The sequence below is a fragment of the Tinamus guttatus genome, unplaced genomic scaffold, assembly GCF_059628265.1.
Source record: "Tinamus guttatus ecotype Peru unplaced genomic scaffold, ASM5962826v1 Tinamus_guttatus_pri_ptg000429l, whole genome shotgun sequence".
NCBI lineage: Eukaryota > Metazoa > Chordata > Aves > Tinamiformes > Tinamidae > Tinamus > Tinamus guttatus.
Window position 1 is genome coordinate 365,370 of NW_028288963.1, and position 17,152 is coordinate 382,521.

At 42.8% G+C, this 17,152-nt stretch overlaps 1 protein-coding gene across 1 annotated transcript; it reads left to right on the plus strand.

Annotated features, from left to right (window-relative positions):
- The first annotated feature begins 3,645 nt into the window (after nucleotides 1-3,645).
- On the plus strand, nucleotides 3,646-16,764 carry LOC148593208 (structure-specific endonuclease subunit SLX4-like). Its single transcript, XM_088531739.1, has 12 exons — nucleotides 3,646-4,036; nucleotides 4,814-5,071; nucleotides 5,901-6,075; nucleotides 6,681-6,890; nucleotides 7,734-7,948; nucleotides 9,061-9,374; nucleotides 10,189-10,468; nucleotides 11,415-11,503; nucleotides 12,808-12,954; nucleotides 13,724-13,899; nucleotides 14,759-16,056; nucleotides 16,721-16,764. Exons 1-12 carry the CDS (start codon nucleotides 3,646-3,648, stop codon nucleotides 16,762-16,764), a joined length of 3,597 nt encoding a protein of 1,198 aa, XP_088387865.1.
- The last annotated feature ends 388 nt before the right edge of the window (nucleotides 16,765-17,152 follow it).

Genomic DNA, 17,152 nt, shown 5'->3' on the forward strand with positions numbered 1-17,152 from the left:
GTGTTGCGCCTGCGTCGCTCGGCTCGGACGCGCCTGCGCGCACCGCCCGAGCAGCGGCAAGAGCGGGCCGTTGGCGCGCGGTGCATGCGCTTCGCTGCGGTCCTTCCCGGTGTTGTGGCGGGGTGCGAGGAGCGGAGGGAGCCGCGGCTGCGGCGGAGAGGTCAGCGGCGGGCCGGGGGCGGCGAGGACCGGGCGGGAGCGGCGGCACCGGCGCCCCCCGATCCCCTCCGCGGGCCGCGGCTCTGTGCTTAATTCTCAGTTGTATTTTTCATTTTGAAACACCCGCTGCATAGATTCCTGATTTGTATGTTACTGTGTTTGCATACAAGCCATGAAAATTTGCACTGAGCAACCGTTACTTTTTATTTTTATGATTACTTCCCCTTTATCCTTCCATAGGAGGTATAATGTGAAGTTTTTCCTGTTTTCAATAAGATGCTCTGTAAAATAGGAGGTTAGTTTCTATAACACTTAAAAAACAGGGGCAGTTTTTGTCATGTAAGTACCGATTTAAAATTAATTTCTGGAACGTGATAAAAAATTTACTAGTTATAAAATGTTTTGCCTTATGTACGAGGTACTAGTGAGGGGAGTTGCTCTAAAGGAAACATGAACATGATGCACTGATGGGTTATGAGGGAACATAAGTGGGTAGTGTCTGGTAGGCAATGATGCTGGTCATTGCTAAAGTTGCTTCTTAAAATCTGTTTTTTTTTTTTTTTTTAGCCGTTATTTTTTGCTTGTTAATTTGTCATTGCTTGTATTTCCCTATCTGTTTCAGTTACCCTTGTCTGCATAGGAAGACTGACAGAGACTGGAGCAGAAAGGTTAGTACCTGATTTGGAATTTGTCTTCTACACTTATATTTGTGCTCTGCTCACTGAGTAACTCCTGTTCTCTCTCCTCAGTATTATATATTATATTGGCACTTCCACAAAGCCAGAGAACCTGCACTGTGCAGCTCTTGCATTATGTCTCAGTAGGAGAGAGTGTGCCATAGAGTTGTGGTTCTGGGTTCAAGCAAGTTATTAGGAAACAAGATGGAAAAAGAAAGGGCAGACTATTCATGGTATCATGAGTCCCAACTTTCTGCTCAAAATAGGGTCAGCTCTAGAGTTGCGTTGTGTTGTTCAGGACTTTATCTAGCCTGATCTATTCTGACCTCCAAAGAGCTGCGTGGGGGGGTTTGTTGTTTGTTTGTTTGTTTGTTTTCTGCAGGAGCAGTGCTGTTCACTGCTGGGAGCAGTGCTGGGCTGAGCAGATCCTGAGTAATATTTGAATTCACACACATATTTAAGTACACAGGTACTTGTGGAAGTGGCTAAACTTAGCACCATTAGAGCATGTGCTGTCACCTTCTCCCACCCTCTGAAGCTTGGAACTTGAGCAAAAAGAGGAATTAGTAAAAATACACTAAAATCTAACCCTTTCCTCCCAATTTCTAGGTTCCATCTTCAAGAACCATCTAGGTTCTTGCTGCTCTGTGCTATTTTGACTATATACATCAAAAGGTTCAGTTGGGCTGTAGACCGAACATCTAAGTGGATAGGTAAGTGCTGCTGTTTATTTTATTTGACCAGCTTGTGTGATTTGTAGAGTCCTAAAATCTTACAAAATTAATCGAATTCTATATTGAAATAAATAATTTTGCAAAACTGTTACTTGACAAGCTCTACAAGATGGTGCCAAAGGGGCTTTAAGGTACATCAATAACAGCATGATCAGATGTATTTAGAGGATCCTGGTCTGTGCCTACGCCTCACTACACGTCTGTAGATGGAGGAGTAAGATAGATTAATCCTTAGGTTTGCATTGCTTATACATCTCACGTGATCTGCCTGGGGCATTCAGTATTAATTGCAAACAAAAGTTTAACATCAGGAAGTCACCGTAAATAATATGACATGTGTACGCATATGTCTGTGAGAGTTATTTAAAGCCATGGAGGATGTGAGATTCTCTGTGTGCCTCCTCCTACTTAGGGGGAAAAAAAAAAAAAAAGGTCAATTTGTAGTGATAACTACTCCAAGATTCTGTCTGAAAAAAATAAATTTATGAACTGGTTACAGAAAATGTCAATTTCTCTCTCAGGAAATGATCTAAGACTCACAGCAAAGTCCTCTGCAGGTTTGGGAGGTTGAATTTAAAATAGATAAATCCATTAACATCTGTAATTGCTTATAGGAAAGGCTGACCTGTGAAAATGTGTAACCAGCATTCCTTAGCCTTGCATGGCTGCAGCCAAGCCATTTGAGAAAACAATCCTGCTTGTGTTCTTCCTGCATTTTGAGTCTTTTGGTGCCCAGAGCTTTATTGGAGAAACTGAACCACAGCTGCTGCCATTCCAAATGAAACACTCTGTTTAAGTTTTGAAAGAAATGGATTTGGGAGTCAATATAAAAGCTCCATTAAAATAGCCAGAACCGTAGTGAACATATGGCTAGGAAGAAGAGGACAATCAAAATGTCTAAGAATAGAAATCTAGTTCTAGTGTTGCTCAGGGATTGATGGCATTTCCATATGGATGTTATTGTACCTATTGCTGTTCCAAGAAATCACTAGCTAGCACTGTTATTCTTACTGTAGAAAAAGTTTAAGAAACTTAGTTAAATCAGTTTTTTTTTAATTAGTTTAAGAAGCTAATTTAAACCAGCTAAGAAAGAGACAATACTTTTATCTGGTGTATTTGACAACAGTTTATGAGACATGGTCAGTGTATACTGAGTAGCCAAAGGAGGAGGTAAGAACACAGAGGTGAAAGAAGGGTGGGCACATTTGTTAGATGTGCTCTCTCATCTGTCCGAGAAACTCTTCTGCAAGGCCAAGCACTGCTAAGCCTTACTCTGTGAGCTGCTTTTCAGCGTGGGGACAGGCTCTCTTCTTTAAATATGCTGTGTCACAAAATGAAATTTTGCACTCCGAGTGACAGTCTTTCCTCCCCACCTTATGGGAGTGAATACATTCATTTTTGCTGTGTTATGTAAATGTAGATATGGATGCATATACAAGTGGGACATCTCAAATTCTGAGCTCCAGGCAGGATTCTGACCTCAAAGGAGAGGTCAGCATGCTTTTGAATGTGGCCTGTGTCTGTCTGTGCTGAAAGTACAGTATTAGTGTTTTGGGTCTATATGTGCTATTATACTTATGTGCTGCAATATTTTATATGAGAATCTCTTCTCCTTCAAAGAAGAGTCTTCAAAGAATGTCCTCTTTCAAATTGGTACCAGAGGCCTGTTTCACACTGCATCTGCGTATACCATCTTACATATCCACCTTTTAGAGGTTTTTCCATTAAAGGGCTTCAGTAAATCTTTCTGAAGCCCTCTAGCGTACCATGAAGATCCTACACATGCTTTGGGCAGATTGAAATGCTTCACTTCCATTCCAAAATCCTCTGAACAAGAAAGTCATCACTGTGCTGAGTGAAAATAAGCAGGGTCCTTGGAGAATGTGCTGCACTAAATGCTATAATATATTCTATGCAGATGAATTAATCACAGAGGAAAGTCCACCGTTGGAACAGTGGAGAAGTGCTGGCGTCTGAAGAATGAAGGCGGCGAGCCAGAGAAGACGCAGCCCTGACTGTTCCTGAGATCTTTCCCTGTAGCGCTGCTAGGCAGCATTACTGCAGCCTGCAGCACCATGGATGAAGAGGACAATGAATTTAAAGTAGTGTGGGCAAAAATTGTCGGTAGGGCAAAGAAGAAAGCTGAGGATACTGAGGAGAAAGCTGAGGATACTGAGGAGAAAGCTGAGGATACTGAGGCAACAAAGAAGGTTCAGAAATGGACAAAGACCACTACAACAGGCAGATCTGTTCCTGGGAGCCAAATTGATCATTGCTCTCCAGTAGTGAAGGGGAAAGATTTGCCACAAAATTTGGGTTCTAAGGTGCCGACAGGGATGCGTGAAGAAGACGATGATGCTGTGCCCTGCAGTAGTGGTGGGACGTCACAAGAAGACAGGAGAAGCGCTTTCCCTGACAGCCAGCTGCGCACAGTGACCAGTTACTCTACCAAGAGGAATCTGACAGGTGCGTGCACTGAAATCTTTCAGACAGAAAATAGGCTAGTACTGAAAAGACTCAGTTCAGTAGAGCTCTTTAGAAGTCTGGAGGAGGTATGCAGTTCTTCAGTAAGGTGAAACCTAAGTGCTGAGTGATATATGAGGGAGTCATTACCTTTTTTTTTGCGACTTCAGAATGTAAATCATCCCTCAAATCATTAAGAAGCAAGTTTAGATTATATCAAAGTGTTTTTTTCACAGTGTGTTATTGTATTGAATGTTGAATTATGTTGCCATTGACTGTCACCAAGGCCAAAAAAATAAATTAAGAAAGGTTCTGGGTTAATTCATGAAGGATTGGTCTTTCAGTGATGACTAAATATGATGACCAGAAGGCAGTCACCAGTGCATGAAATCCTTAAACTGACAGCTAAGGTCAACCAGGAGAAGGATTATTTTGTACTTGTTCTGCCTGATACCCTTTCGTAATTATCTACTGGTGACTGCACTCAGAAACTGGGCTGGTGAGATCTTTGGTCTGATCTCACAGGTTGCCTCAAAGCAGAGCGGAGATACACTGAGCTGTTAGCCTGCTGCTCGTTACCACCCCTCCTTAGGAACACCTGTTGCTTGGTTCTGAGCCTGAAAGTCCGAAGCATGGATAGGGCTTGAAGATCAGAGTAGAAACATGTTCAATTTTTTTGACTATCTCAGGTTGCTGTTTTGGGAAGCTTCCCAAGAGCTCCCTGGGCAGCTCAGTTACCTGTTTAATTCTGACTGGGAAACTGTGCTTTGTCCCCTTCAGTGAATGCTCCGAGTGACTGTTCCCAGACTACACTATCCTTCCGTCCTTCACAACCAGAGACCTGCTCTTCAGACACCTTGAAGACACCACTGCTGCCTGGGTCGAAGGTGCGGGCAGCAAAGCTGGCGGTGGAGGGAATGCAGCAGTTCAAGAGAGTGGCACCTGAGCAGCTAAAACATAGCCTGGGCGATAGCTTGCCAAAGGCTGCAGCTAGCAGGAATTCCTCTGATGAAAGCGAGGAAGAGAACCCGGAAAAAGGTACGTTTCTGCTGTTATTTAGCTCCTATGTGTGCATGGAGAGTGCTGAGGGCTGCTTAGGGTGATTGCATGAGCAGCAGTCTGGATTCCTGGGCTTTGTTCACAGCTGGACAGGTGGCTTGTGTAATGATGAATAAATCGCTCCACATGTCTGAGAACTTGCTTTCTCTATTGATCAATGTGTATTGATCTCTATACTTCTCTCCTAGATCTTTTGTGAGGCTGAAATTTGATTTTATGTTAAGTTCTGGAGAGAGAATTTACTTTCTGGAAACAGGTTGAGATTCTAAGAGCATCAGTAAATCCAGTCGTTCTTCTCAGGGGCAATATTGTGTAGCTCATATAAATATGACCTTAGTTACTCCGTGTCTTCTGTAAATCTCTGAGCACTTACAAAATAGGATGTTCTATGCAGATGAATTGAATCCGTAGCAATTTGAATTCATAGCACTTTTTTGGTGTTTTGGTGCTTTAAAAGTCAAGGCCCCTTTAAAAGTCAAGGCCCTGCTGGTTCTCTATGGACATGAGAATTTCCTGTGTTTAATATGTAATGTTTAAGACCCCATGTTCTCCCAGAAACTTCATCTAAAACATAACTCTCCTTTTGGTTCTGATACATAATGTGCGATGAACCAATTGCCACCTTCCACTCCTGGGGTAGTGCTCTCCTGTACTGTTTGTGCATTCCCTTGTGAGAAATGAGATGTGAAGATGCAACAGGAAGATTGCAGGGGTTTTTTAAGTTAATAAAATAATCATGACAAATGTAACAGTTTCATGCCTTTCACTACAAGATGTTTAACTCTATCATCTCTCCCTTCTGTGCCAGTTACCCACGATCTTCCATCCACAAAGGACGATGGTGCTTTGGCTTTTGCCCTTCAGCAGAAGATCAAGGAGGAAGTCCCGGAAAGCCTAGAGGAGAAGGGCTTGTTTTTTTGTCAGATCTGCCAGAAGGATCTTTCAGCCATGAACACAACACGATGGGGGCAGCACGTTAATAGGTGAAGCACTAGCATGAAAGGCCAGTGTGGCTTTCAGCAGCAGTGCCTTAGAGAAGATGTAATTGCAGACTAGGTAGCAAAGCTACCCGTTAGTGTCCATTTCAAAATCTGCCCATTTCAACACCATTTATTCATTTATATAATGATTTCCTAAGAACATTTGGTATGTCAGCTGTTTGCAAATCTGAGCTATTCGCTGAAGGAAAGATGTGATACTGTTTTGCAAGATGAATAAATACATAGACTATGCACTATATACCTTTGTAAATACTATATATAGGCACTATAGACCTTTGCTTTCCACAGGTAATGAGAGTGGAAGGCTAAGGGAAGGATCCTTGTGTTTTCTTTTGTCAGAATGGTGTGGGCTTAAATTGATGCCAGCACTCTATAACAGTTTCCTTAGTGGTAAATATCAAATACTGTTAAAATATTACATACAGCTAGCTCTTTATAAATGAAAAGTCTGTGCTTCTCTGTAAAGAAAGTATTGTAAACACCTTGCTTAAGTAGTTGGAGTTGCTCAATTACAGCATTTCAGGAGGCAAGGTTCAAAAAGAGCATTTTATTTTATTTTGTTTTGTTTTGTTTCCATCATCCTCCAGGTGTCTGGATGAGATGGAGGCAGCAGAGATCTCCTCCTCCAGCAAACCAGCAATCCCTGATTGTCTCAGCTGTGGCAAACATTTCCAAACTTCCGAGAGCCAAACTACTCACTTGAAACGCTGTGCTGTGAAGATGGATGTTCCTCCTAAAATGCTGCTTCAGGCACTGCAGGTGTCTCAGTTTGGAGTTGCCTCTCCTAAGTATCCCAGGTAAGATTTTGGTGAAAATCTTGCTTTCCTTCAAAAGTGGTGGATGACTATGAGTCAGCAGACAGGAGCAAAATGGGAAGTAAATAATCTTACACTAATTTGTCAGAAATATTTATACTCTGAGAGGTAATTATGTAATAAAGCTGAATAGCGTGGTTGAGCTTATTAAGCAGAACATGCTATATGAGCATACAGTCTCTTCGGAGTATCTGTGTTTCCAAGGCCTCAGCTTTTCGGCTCGTTGCTGTCCTGGATACATGGGCCTTATCCACAGAGTCAAGGAGGAAACATACAGGCTGTTTTGAATTGTGCTGGGTGCAGAGATGTATCTGCTCTTTGGGATTTGAGCAACATGTTCAGAGTATAGCGAGTGGTGCCTGCCTGAAATGTATCCAAAGGACTTTTAAGTCTTATTGTGCTGAGGAAGGGCCATTGCTTGTTTATTGTGGAAGTGTAAGATTGGCAGAACGGTTTTGGTGACGGTGTTCTTGACTTCAACCTGTTTTTTGCCCTTTGATACAAAGTTTAGGTTTGAGGTAGCAGATGGTTAAGGCCATTCCTGCCCTTGCAAAAAAAAAAAAAAAGGCAGTTTGTCAGTGCTGCAGTCTTATGTTTACCTTTCCAAAATAAGATTTTCTCCAAATTGCTGTGAATTCCACGCATGATAAGAAATCCTTTTCTTTCCTCCACAGAAAAAAGTACTGTTGATGCTTTCTTATTATTCTGGATATGGGAATCTCTCTGAGGAAGGGGGGCAGCTGGTCTGAAGTGCTCAGGGTTTCTTGTCTCTGATCCAGTTATGTTAGTTTAACTTGGGCTTTCTGCTGCATTCTTACGTTTCAGCAATCAACCAAACATATCAAAACGCAAAGAGTTCTCCGGACATGACTCCAAGGAAATGAAAAAGAGGATCAAAATGGAACCTCAGGATGAAGATCTGCAGGTTGCTATGGCAATGTCACGCTCTCTCTTGGAGCAAGAAAAGCGTGAACAAGCAGCAGTAGCTGCAGATATGAAACCCGTGGCTGCCTTGCCAATCAAATGGAAGCCTGGATCAGGTATGTGTCACCGTGAGTGTCTCAGGCTATACTATTGGAGGAGTGATGTAACAGCCTGCTCTTCACTACCAACTTTTCTGTTGGGCATAGGGGATGACAAGCACACTTCTGTTTCATTTAAGTTGTCCGAGATGGAGTAATGCAAAGTATCCACATACAGATAGCCAAGGGAGGCTGCAGGATGTTTCACTGAAATCCATTCTGAGTCTTATATTTATTTCACTGGTTGATTGTTTCAAAACTATAGAATGTTTTTAAGATGAGTTGTTTTTTAATAAATCCCAAAGGGAAAACATGAAAAGACCATTGTTATTTTTTTTGCAGTGCATTTTTCTTATTCACTGTCCCATACCCTTGATTATGCAACTTTTTCATCCTTCTCTCCTTGCTCTGCTTTCTTTCTGAAGTATATGTGCATACAACTACACACGTTGAACCTGTGGTTTGCTATTTAAATGCACAAAAATGGTCAGAAAAGAAGCCAGTTGCCCTGGGGGAAGGTTGAGTTCTGCACATAGGAGACACTTTGCTCTTCGTGGCTCTCCTCAATCTCTTCCTGCTGATAACCACTGCCAATTATATTGGGAATTAGTAAGTCAAAGGCAGTAAAGAAACAGACCTGAGAAACAGACCTGACAAATGAGAGCTGTGCAGGATTCATATGTGCTGTGGTTTGACATGAGTGACCATCACCAGTGATCAAGACGCACCAAAAGCAGTCCTTCATGGCTTTGGAGTCTTTTTTCTTCTCTCTCTCTCTCTCTCTCTTTTTTGAGTGAAGCGCTGCTAACTCGCCAAAAGCACTGTACGCTCACTGTTCAAAGGGTCTGGAAGGTAGCCTGCACATAGGTATCAGTTGCTTTCATAGTGATCTGATTTGACAGCTCAGCCCAGCAGGACCATGTGTGCACGAATAAGTCTTCCCTGAAGGTTTGTTTCTCTGGCAGAAGTAACGGGAGGCTTGGGACTTATTGCAGAAATCTTGTGTTCTGCTGTAGTTGCATTTTGATCATTGCCAACGGCAACACTTGAAAAAGCTGGCAGGTTCAGTTCCTCTGCTTATGTGTTCAGCTGTTCATTTATTTGGGTTTCTTTTGCTTTTCTTTTTAAAGAGAAAAGAACACGTAAAAGAGGCCCAACTACTCCTCCACCGTTACTGCTGCGGGATCCAGAGACAGCCCGCAAAAGGACTGAAGAGCGAGCCGCCATGGTGCTTACACAAGAGATGGAATTCCCTTCCACTCCTCGGCTTCCCACCAGTAGGATTTTGGAGGATGGATCTGAGAAAACAGACTGGCTCATGCCATCGCCCAGAAACAAGGACTGCCCTTTATGGAACAGCAATGCTCTAACAGGGCCCTGCGACCCTGAATCATTCTACACTGCTGAACTGACCCCTCCAATTGTACCTTGCATAACTGTGCAGGTGGGATGCTCTTTTCTCCTTCCTCTGGTATTTGTGTGCCACAGTTTACTTGCTCTGTAGCCCTTCTCTTTTCTGCCATTTAAGTGAGTCACCCCATGCTCTGCGTGCTCTCTGCTCCTGCACACCTGTCCCCTGGTCTCACACAAGTAGGTTTGGTGATCTTGAACTTTCACTTCTCCCTTTTGGACAGGAGCCTGAGGCTTGTGTTGCCAAGCTGTTCTTTGGGCTTTTGGAAGACAAAACAAATGGGAGCAGAGCACTGACTGAGAGGGCTTGAGCCTCTTCATTTTGCCACTAGCTTAGCTATTTTTACAGTAGCCTGACTCTTGTGTTCCTTCTTGATACTTTTCTCTGACTGATTATAATCAGAGCCTTTCTCTTTCTTTACTCATGTTTTGTATCAAGGCAGCAAGGAACAGTGTGGAAAGTTCACACTGAAGATGGATGCTTGTGTGTTACACTGAGGAGGGGGTGGGCACTCCTAGGGTTGTAAAGTGAAGCGTTTGCATTTCAGGCTTTCCCCATGTATCCCACTGCCTGAAGCTGCATGCAGGACTGTGATCCAGTTTTAAACCGGGCGGTCTCACTCTGTTATTATCCAGATGTCTTGCCTCTCGTTTTTCTGTAGTTTTATAAATATAAATATAAATATAAATATAAATATAAATATAAATATAAATATAAATATATATATATAATATATATATATATATAAATATAAATAAAAATAGTTTTATAAAAAATAGTTTTATAAAAATAGTTTTATAAAATATATTAATTAATTGATGTCTTTTTTTTTCTCTCCTTTGATCAGATTTGTAAGTCAGAGACTTCTCTGCCATCAGTGGGATCTGATCAACCAGAAGTATCTCAGCAACTTCAGCCTGATCTCAGTCCTCATTATCCTGCTTCTCCAGAGACTGGAAAAAAAGCTGCTGATGAAGCCGACTCCGGCTCTGAATGGGCTGGACAGATTTCGTCTCAGGGCGAGAAGGTTCATGTTCAGAGTCTGCAGCAACTGGTTGAGTTGGCCATGGAAGCACAAACTCAGTGGAGGCTTGAGCTTAACGACGCTCAGGAAGTAGAGCAGCCAAGTAAGTTCTGGCAGCCTCATGAGCCTCCTCTCTGGTGTCATCAGCTGTGAGGAGCCACGTTTAGCCATACTGAACTTGGAGAGCAGTGGCAGCAGCCGCAAGATGATATTGTTGATCCAGGGGGTGATATCTGGGGGCATTGTTCTGTAGCAGGCTTTAGGTACAATCAAGTTGACATTTCTGAAATGATTCATAGATCCCAATATTTAAGAAGAGCTCCTCTTAGACAGCAGCTTCTAAATTTTATTTTAAAAATCCTTTAAAGGTGTCAGATGCATTTCTGCCAGCTGGGGGCCCAGACACGGCCAATAGTGAGGCAAAAATATATCCCAAAAATATATGCTCTTTTCTGCCTAGTGGCTTTTGCCGACAGCACTGTCTTACGAGGTTTCACCAGGAGAAGACCTGGTGAAAGAAGAGCGTAAGAGATGATGTTGTGTTGGTACATGGATACACAGTCCCTGAAGTTGATCTGTACAGGCTGAAAAAAGTCCACCACCTAGAATTCCTTCAAGAGCAGCTCTAACTTCCCTGGTTACAGTGGTGTGCATTGCACAACGGCACATTCCAAGACCAATGGTAGCCTTAAAATTGTCCAACCATTTAGCATAATATATGCACTGTGTGTCTCCTGTTCACTCATCAGTGAAGACTATGGTTGCTAAATCTAATGTCTCTCCGCTTTGTACTTGACTTGGGTAAAATTCCCTCAGTTCTCCTATTAAGCTGCAGCAAATGGCTGCTGGTCATATGCCAAGAAAACCAAATGCATCTGATAAAGCCAAGAGGGGGAGGCTGAACCATTCAGCTCAGAAATGTCAGCCTGGGACAGGAGTCTCTTGGGGAGTTGTCATGGCAAGGAAGAAATGGCAGTTAAGAGTTTCCACTTCGTTCTGTCTTACAAGAAGGTTGTACATGACTTGAGATGTGCCTTTTCTTCTTTGAGGAAAAGAATTGACTTCCAGTGATTCTTCACTAAGTGGCTTTGCCCTTCTACCCATAGAGAAGAGATTTCCGAGAAGCAACGATATAAATGTAAGGAAAAATTTTATTTTTCCCCTTTTTTGTATTGTTTATTTGCACTGTATTTTTGTATTGTTTATCTGTTAAAAAAAAAAAAAGCCTCTCCCATTTGATTAATTTCCAGAAGTATGGAGTATTTCCCATTCATTTTCACAGAAACAGAGATGTTTAAGCATTACAGTCACTCACAGGAATCATCCTAGGCAAAGCTGAAGTCCAAATACGTGATGTTTCATTGATGCCCACAGGCAGGCTTGTGGGTGTTTCAGAGTGTTTGTCCTACTTAATTTAAAATAACAGGTAACATAAAGCAGATTTGTGCATAATTTACACAAAGAGAACCAGGTTAAATATTGAGGCTGTAGTGCATAGAGTATTTGGGGGTAGTTACTAGGGATGTATCTGCTCAGCACTTAGGTAGTACTCTGCTTTGATGCCCAGCCTAGATGACACAGGCCACACTTCCTGGAGACCAGGAGAGACAGAACTGTCTGGGGTTTCATCCAGGCTCATGTACGCACCCATTTTGCATGGTTCTGACCAGAACTTTGTCAATGCCTCTCCTCTTATCTTCCTTTCCAGTCTTTCTTTTGCACAGAGAATGGTGCAGCCAGAATATTTCTGTTCTTACTTAATTTCCCCATTTTCGAGTCGTAATTTTAGTGTCAGCAGGAAGGCTGTTCTGGGCTTCCTGCCTGGAAAGCAGTGCGTGCCTTCTCGGGGTACCGTCTTGCAGGTGTCCTACCTGCCAAGAAAAAGAGAGCAGGAAACACCTAACTAGTTTCCAAACTGAGCTTCCTGTCTTGCCCTTGGAGAGCAGTCCATGACGTGCAGAGTCTCCTCTAGCCCACCTGTGAAGCCTGGAAGAAATGGCCCAGCGTGTGCTGCCGTTTCCATGCTAACCGGTATTGGCTCCTTGCAAACACACTGAAGCAAGTAGAGAGGCTGAGTTCCCACTGAACTAACCTAGAAACCTGCTAATAAAATAAAGAGCTCTGCTGTTTCTGGTGGAACTACCTCTCATGGAGTTGGATAAAACTTGCCTTTCTTCCAGTCTGCGCTAGGTTCAGAAAGTACAAGGTCAACAATTAGTGTCTCAGGTAAAGCTGCTTTCTACTTACAGTCAGGCAGCCTCCCTCAAGAAGACCTTGCACTGATAAGGATTCTGTTAGTCCTAAGAAGGCAAAGGCAGCCATACCCACGCTGGGACCCAGAGTACAGCAGTGCTGACAAACTCGGCTGTTGCCTCCTTATCTGCCAGGAAAATGCCTTACAGCTGTAACAACTCCTGTCTTTGTGTCCCTTCTATGTTCTAGTCCTCTTTCAGGATGCTGGCAGAAGATTACAATATCATGGTCAACAACGCCTACTTGAGTGATATCCAGTTTCAAGTGGACTCTGGAGAAATCCTTTATGCCCATATGTTTGTGCTGTATGCACGCTGTCCTCGGGCTGTTCAGCTGGTAAGTACTGCTGTTAGACTTTTCTCTTCCCCTCGAGTAAAGCCCCTTTGCAGTAACAGGAGTTTGACCATCTATTCCAGACTGATCACAACAAATGAGTTAGTGATGCCGTACAGTAAGCACAGAGTATTTGGAGATCCAGTGGCAAGTCACTCTGGACCTGCTGATTATGGAGTAGACAGTATTTACAAGCTGTGCTTGTAACTAACCCAGACAGAGGTCTGTCACTCCCACAGGTGCTATGGAGGTAGCTGCATTGACCTGTGCCTTTGGCAAGGCCAGTGAAGTAATTTCTGTGTTTCCAGAAGCATTTTGGTTCATACAGTTTCCAGCCTGCTCCTGTGCAATTTCCTGCAAAGGCAATGAAAGGTAGTGGGCTGAAGACAGGAACTTGCCCTCTGACAGAGCTGCCACCAGACCATACCAACTTCTTGACAAAGTTTTGTCATTCTTTCTGGAATCAGTAGAATTCGTTTTGTCCTCATGCATGATTACAGCAGTTTCAACTCAAGGTGCTTAGGACCATTTATGAGGGGTCCTTGAAAGCTTCAGGGTACAAGTTAACAGCTGTATGGAGCTCCCTATTCCCCAGGGAGCTCTGTATCTCTGGTCATTTTAGCTTCCCTCTGAGGCATCAAATCCTGGCCATAGGAACAGACTTTGACACAAAAAAAAAAAAAAAAATTAGTGGCCTGATAGAGAGCAGATACTGCTGGTGTTGTTCCTTTATGAGGAAGCGGACCTTGTTTGCTTTCCTTTTACCGCACAGGTTTACGACGAAGGGATATATGTGAAGGTGAAGGACGATGACGACGAGCAGACGCGCCGGGTGCTGCTGAGCGATGTGACAAAAGAGGCAGTCCTCGCATTCCTGCGATATCTTTACACTGCTTATACTGACATCCCTGCTAGAATCGTGCCCCAGCTGAGGGCTTTGGCTGCCAGGTTTGTATCATATGAGTGTGCTTTGGGTCACCTCATGCTTTCAGCCACATGGACTTTAACCTGATACCTTCTGTTGTGGTTTCAGTGGCTTTCACAAAACTCATTTCACTTGAGATGCAAGTACCTCTGCTTCCATCTTAAGTGAAATATGAACACAAGAGCATCTTATCCTCATTTTTTCATGAATCTTTCTTCAGGTTACATCTGTTTGAGATTTTCTATTTTTGGTTTATGACTAGAACACTTGCCAAGTTTTGTCTCATGATCTTTAATGACAGCTGATGGTGGCAATGGTGATGAGTGTAATTCTCAAAGCATTGCCCTAGTGACACACTTAATCTGAATGAGACTTGCAGAATGTGGATGCAGGGAATGCTAATTTGTTATGTCAGTCATGATCCTAGACATGTGTTAGATAATGAACTTGAAACAGCAGCAGATGAAACACATTCTATCGGATCAAAATCACTTAGTTCTGGAAATGTAGGTGTCCTCCTTTTAAAGTAATTCTGAAAAAGACCAGGAAAAAAAATCTGCTCTTTTATGTTGATAGTCAGTTAAACTCATACCTAATCAAGGAGAACTGATTATCCTCTGTAGTGGCAGCGATGCATTGTTTGGAATGGGGGAAATAAGTGTGAAACCTGAGAAGATTATGGTGACACGGAGTGAAAACCTGAAATTGTTATTGACTTTATTAATGTTGAAACTGCATGTCTAATTTGGCACAACAGTTTCACAAATTAAATTTAACTTTCTTTACAAGACTCACTAGATTGATCAGGCAACTATAACGTTTTGGAATTTTGAATGAATTTTGAGGGAGATTAACATTAACATTTCTGTTACATTCTTGCAGGTTTGATTTAAGGGAACTTGTGCTCAAGTGTAAGGACTGCGCTGAAGAGAGCCAGGCATCTTCTGGAGTGGATCCAGAAGATGATCTCCTCTCTGCGAGAGATGATGAAGATAATGATAACAGAGCTGAGAACTTCAAAGAGCTCCTGAACTCAGTGTGGGTGGCTGAAGATGAGGAAGAAGAAGCTGTGCTAAACCCTGCATGCCAGAAGGAAGACGACAACGGGGTGGGTGAACAGGAGCTGGAGGAAATATATGAGTTTGCTGCAACTCAAAGAAAAATGGTTCAAGACAAACTGGAGATGAGTGAAGGCACAGATGACAACATCTGTAGGGATACTGAGGTAGCCCAAGGTGCGAACCAGCAGACTGAGAAAAAAGAGGCAAAAAGGTCCGTATCTGCCTTGATAAGCAATGACTTCAAACATCTGAGGGAAGACAGTGATGTGGAAACATCCAAATGTGAGTTGTCTGAAGAAGAGAAAATGCAGAATACAAGTGGATGCAAAAATGTGAATGCCACAAGCATCAATTTTGAGTCTTGTCAGTTTGAACCTCAGAAGTGGGTTAGGAGATGGGAAAGTGGGAAAGATTTCAAGTTGTCTCAGGCTTCACATAATATGGGAGGAGACGACCGCTTGGAAGAACAACAATTCACCAACTGTTCACTGCACAATGATACTGATAGGCGTGAAAATTATAAATGCTTATTTTCCAAAAATCAGATAGAATACAGTGAGCCTTCTCCAATGAAAGAAGTTATCAAAGAGTCAGGAAAGGCTGTTAGCGAAAAACATGCTGATGTTAATGATTTGCTTCCTTACTCCAAGTCACAAAAAGACCTCTCTCCACAAAGGGATGGTTTTTGTGGCAGTCCTCCTCTCAAATCTTCTGTGTCTTTTTATCCTGCTGTTGGTTCTTCACCTATGTCTTCAGAATCGGATAGGAAATTTCCCAGAGAAGCAAAAACACCAGAGAGAAATCAAAAACCATTCCCGTCTCCCAAAATAGCTTTCCAGAAAGCCAATGAGCAGGACATTACATCAGGAAATCGGAACATAGAGAGCACAATTTCTCCAGAAGAGCTTTCCTGCACTGATTTAAACAAGCATAAATATGCTTCAGTTTTGTCAACACCAGTCATAAAAACTCCGGATGTTGCAGTCCAGAACAGAAAAGAGGCTGATATTATTGTTTCATCTTCTGATGATGAAATGGAGCTAGAACAAGAGAGGAAGTTACCAGAGTCTGGCTCTCCTGAAAGTTTCCTGAAGCCCAGATTCTGGGAAGTTTCAGATAGTGAAGAGGAGGAATTCCCACAGATGCTTTTTTTAACTGAGAAGGTGTCAGCTTCAGCAGATGCCTGTCCGACAGACCTTGCAAAGACTCCCGGTGAGAGCTTGTATCTGTACAGAGTTCACTGAAGTAGGTTAAATTGTTGTCATTTTAGGTGATCATCCTGTTTGTTGTTCACCTGCTATATTGAGAGGGTGTTTTGGCCTTCTCATCCAAAGCAGTCAGGGCCAGGCTCAAGAAGGTACAGTCAGCTTCTGATGTGGGGGAGTGCAACTAAATATGTGGGATAGTTGGAGCGTAGCCATTTGTGATCCATTCATGCTGCTGCTTTGACAGTGATCGTATGCATTGTAGAAATGATGAGACATTACCTGGGAGGGGAAAAAAAATCAAACAGCCTTCACTTTGCATGCTAGGGAATGATTATTCCTTGCAGTAATGGGTCTTGTTTTTCATGCATTCATCACTGATGTATGTGCTAACAATTACACGAAGACATCGGGTAAGCTTTGCTTCCAGTGGTAGAAGTATAGAGGTTGGCTGGAAGTAGGTGCCTCTCCTGCCCACGGGTAGGCTCTCTGCATATTTTCCTGCAAAGCTCTTCTGATTTGTCTTTGCTTTGACTTGCCCTGCCCTTCTGTTTGCTGATTGTAGGCTCTTCCAACAGATTTTTGTGTGTCCAGCACTGGTCCCAACTGGAGGACACAGTGAGCGGTTTCAGGACGCACACAAGACTAAGGGCCAAGCTGCTCTTTGCCACCAGATTGCACTTAGTGGTGTCAGGAGCTGGGCCTTGTCTGCTTGAATGTCTGATGACACAGAGAACACCAGCCTCTGGGGTCATACCCTTCTGGGGTCAGCTGCTTACTAGGACAGTTCCTTCCATCTAAGCTCTAAGAACAGCAATTTATCCCTTAATATTTATTAGATATATTACTAATTATACTATCGTAAGTAATTAGTTTAACAAGCAGGATTTAGAACATGACCTGAGACTGACTGTGCTTCACAGTATCAGGAAATCAGTATCACTAAATCAGTATCTAATTCAGGCCCCCAGAACCTTGACTTGTTTGGTTTCTTCTGCATCAAGTCTCTC

Excerpts from the sequence above, each read along its gene's own strand:
- LOC148593208 (XM_088531739.1), top strand. The coding sequence starts at position 3,646 with ATGGATGAAGAGGACAATGAATTTAAAGTAGTGTGGGCAAAAATTGTC. Across the intron at positions 7,949-9,060 it reads CAAATGGAAGCCTGGATCAG|AGAAAAGAACACGTAAAAGA; the intron begins GTATGTGTCACC and ends TTCTTTTTAAAG. Across the intron at positions 16,057-16,720 it reads ATTCTGGGAAGTTTCAGATA|ATTTTTGTGTGTCCAGCACT; the intron begins GTGAAGAGGAGG and ends CTCTTCCAACAG.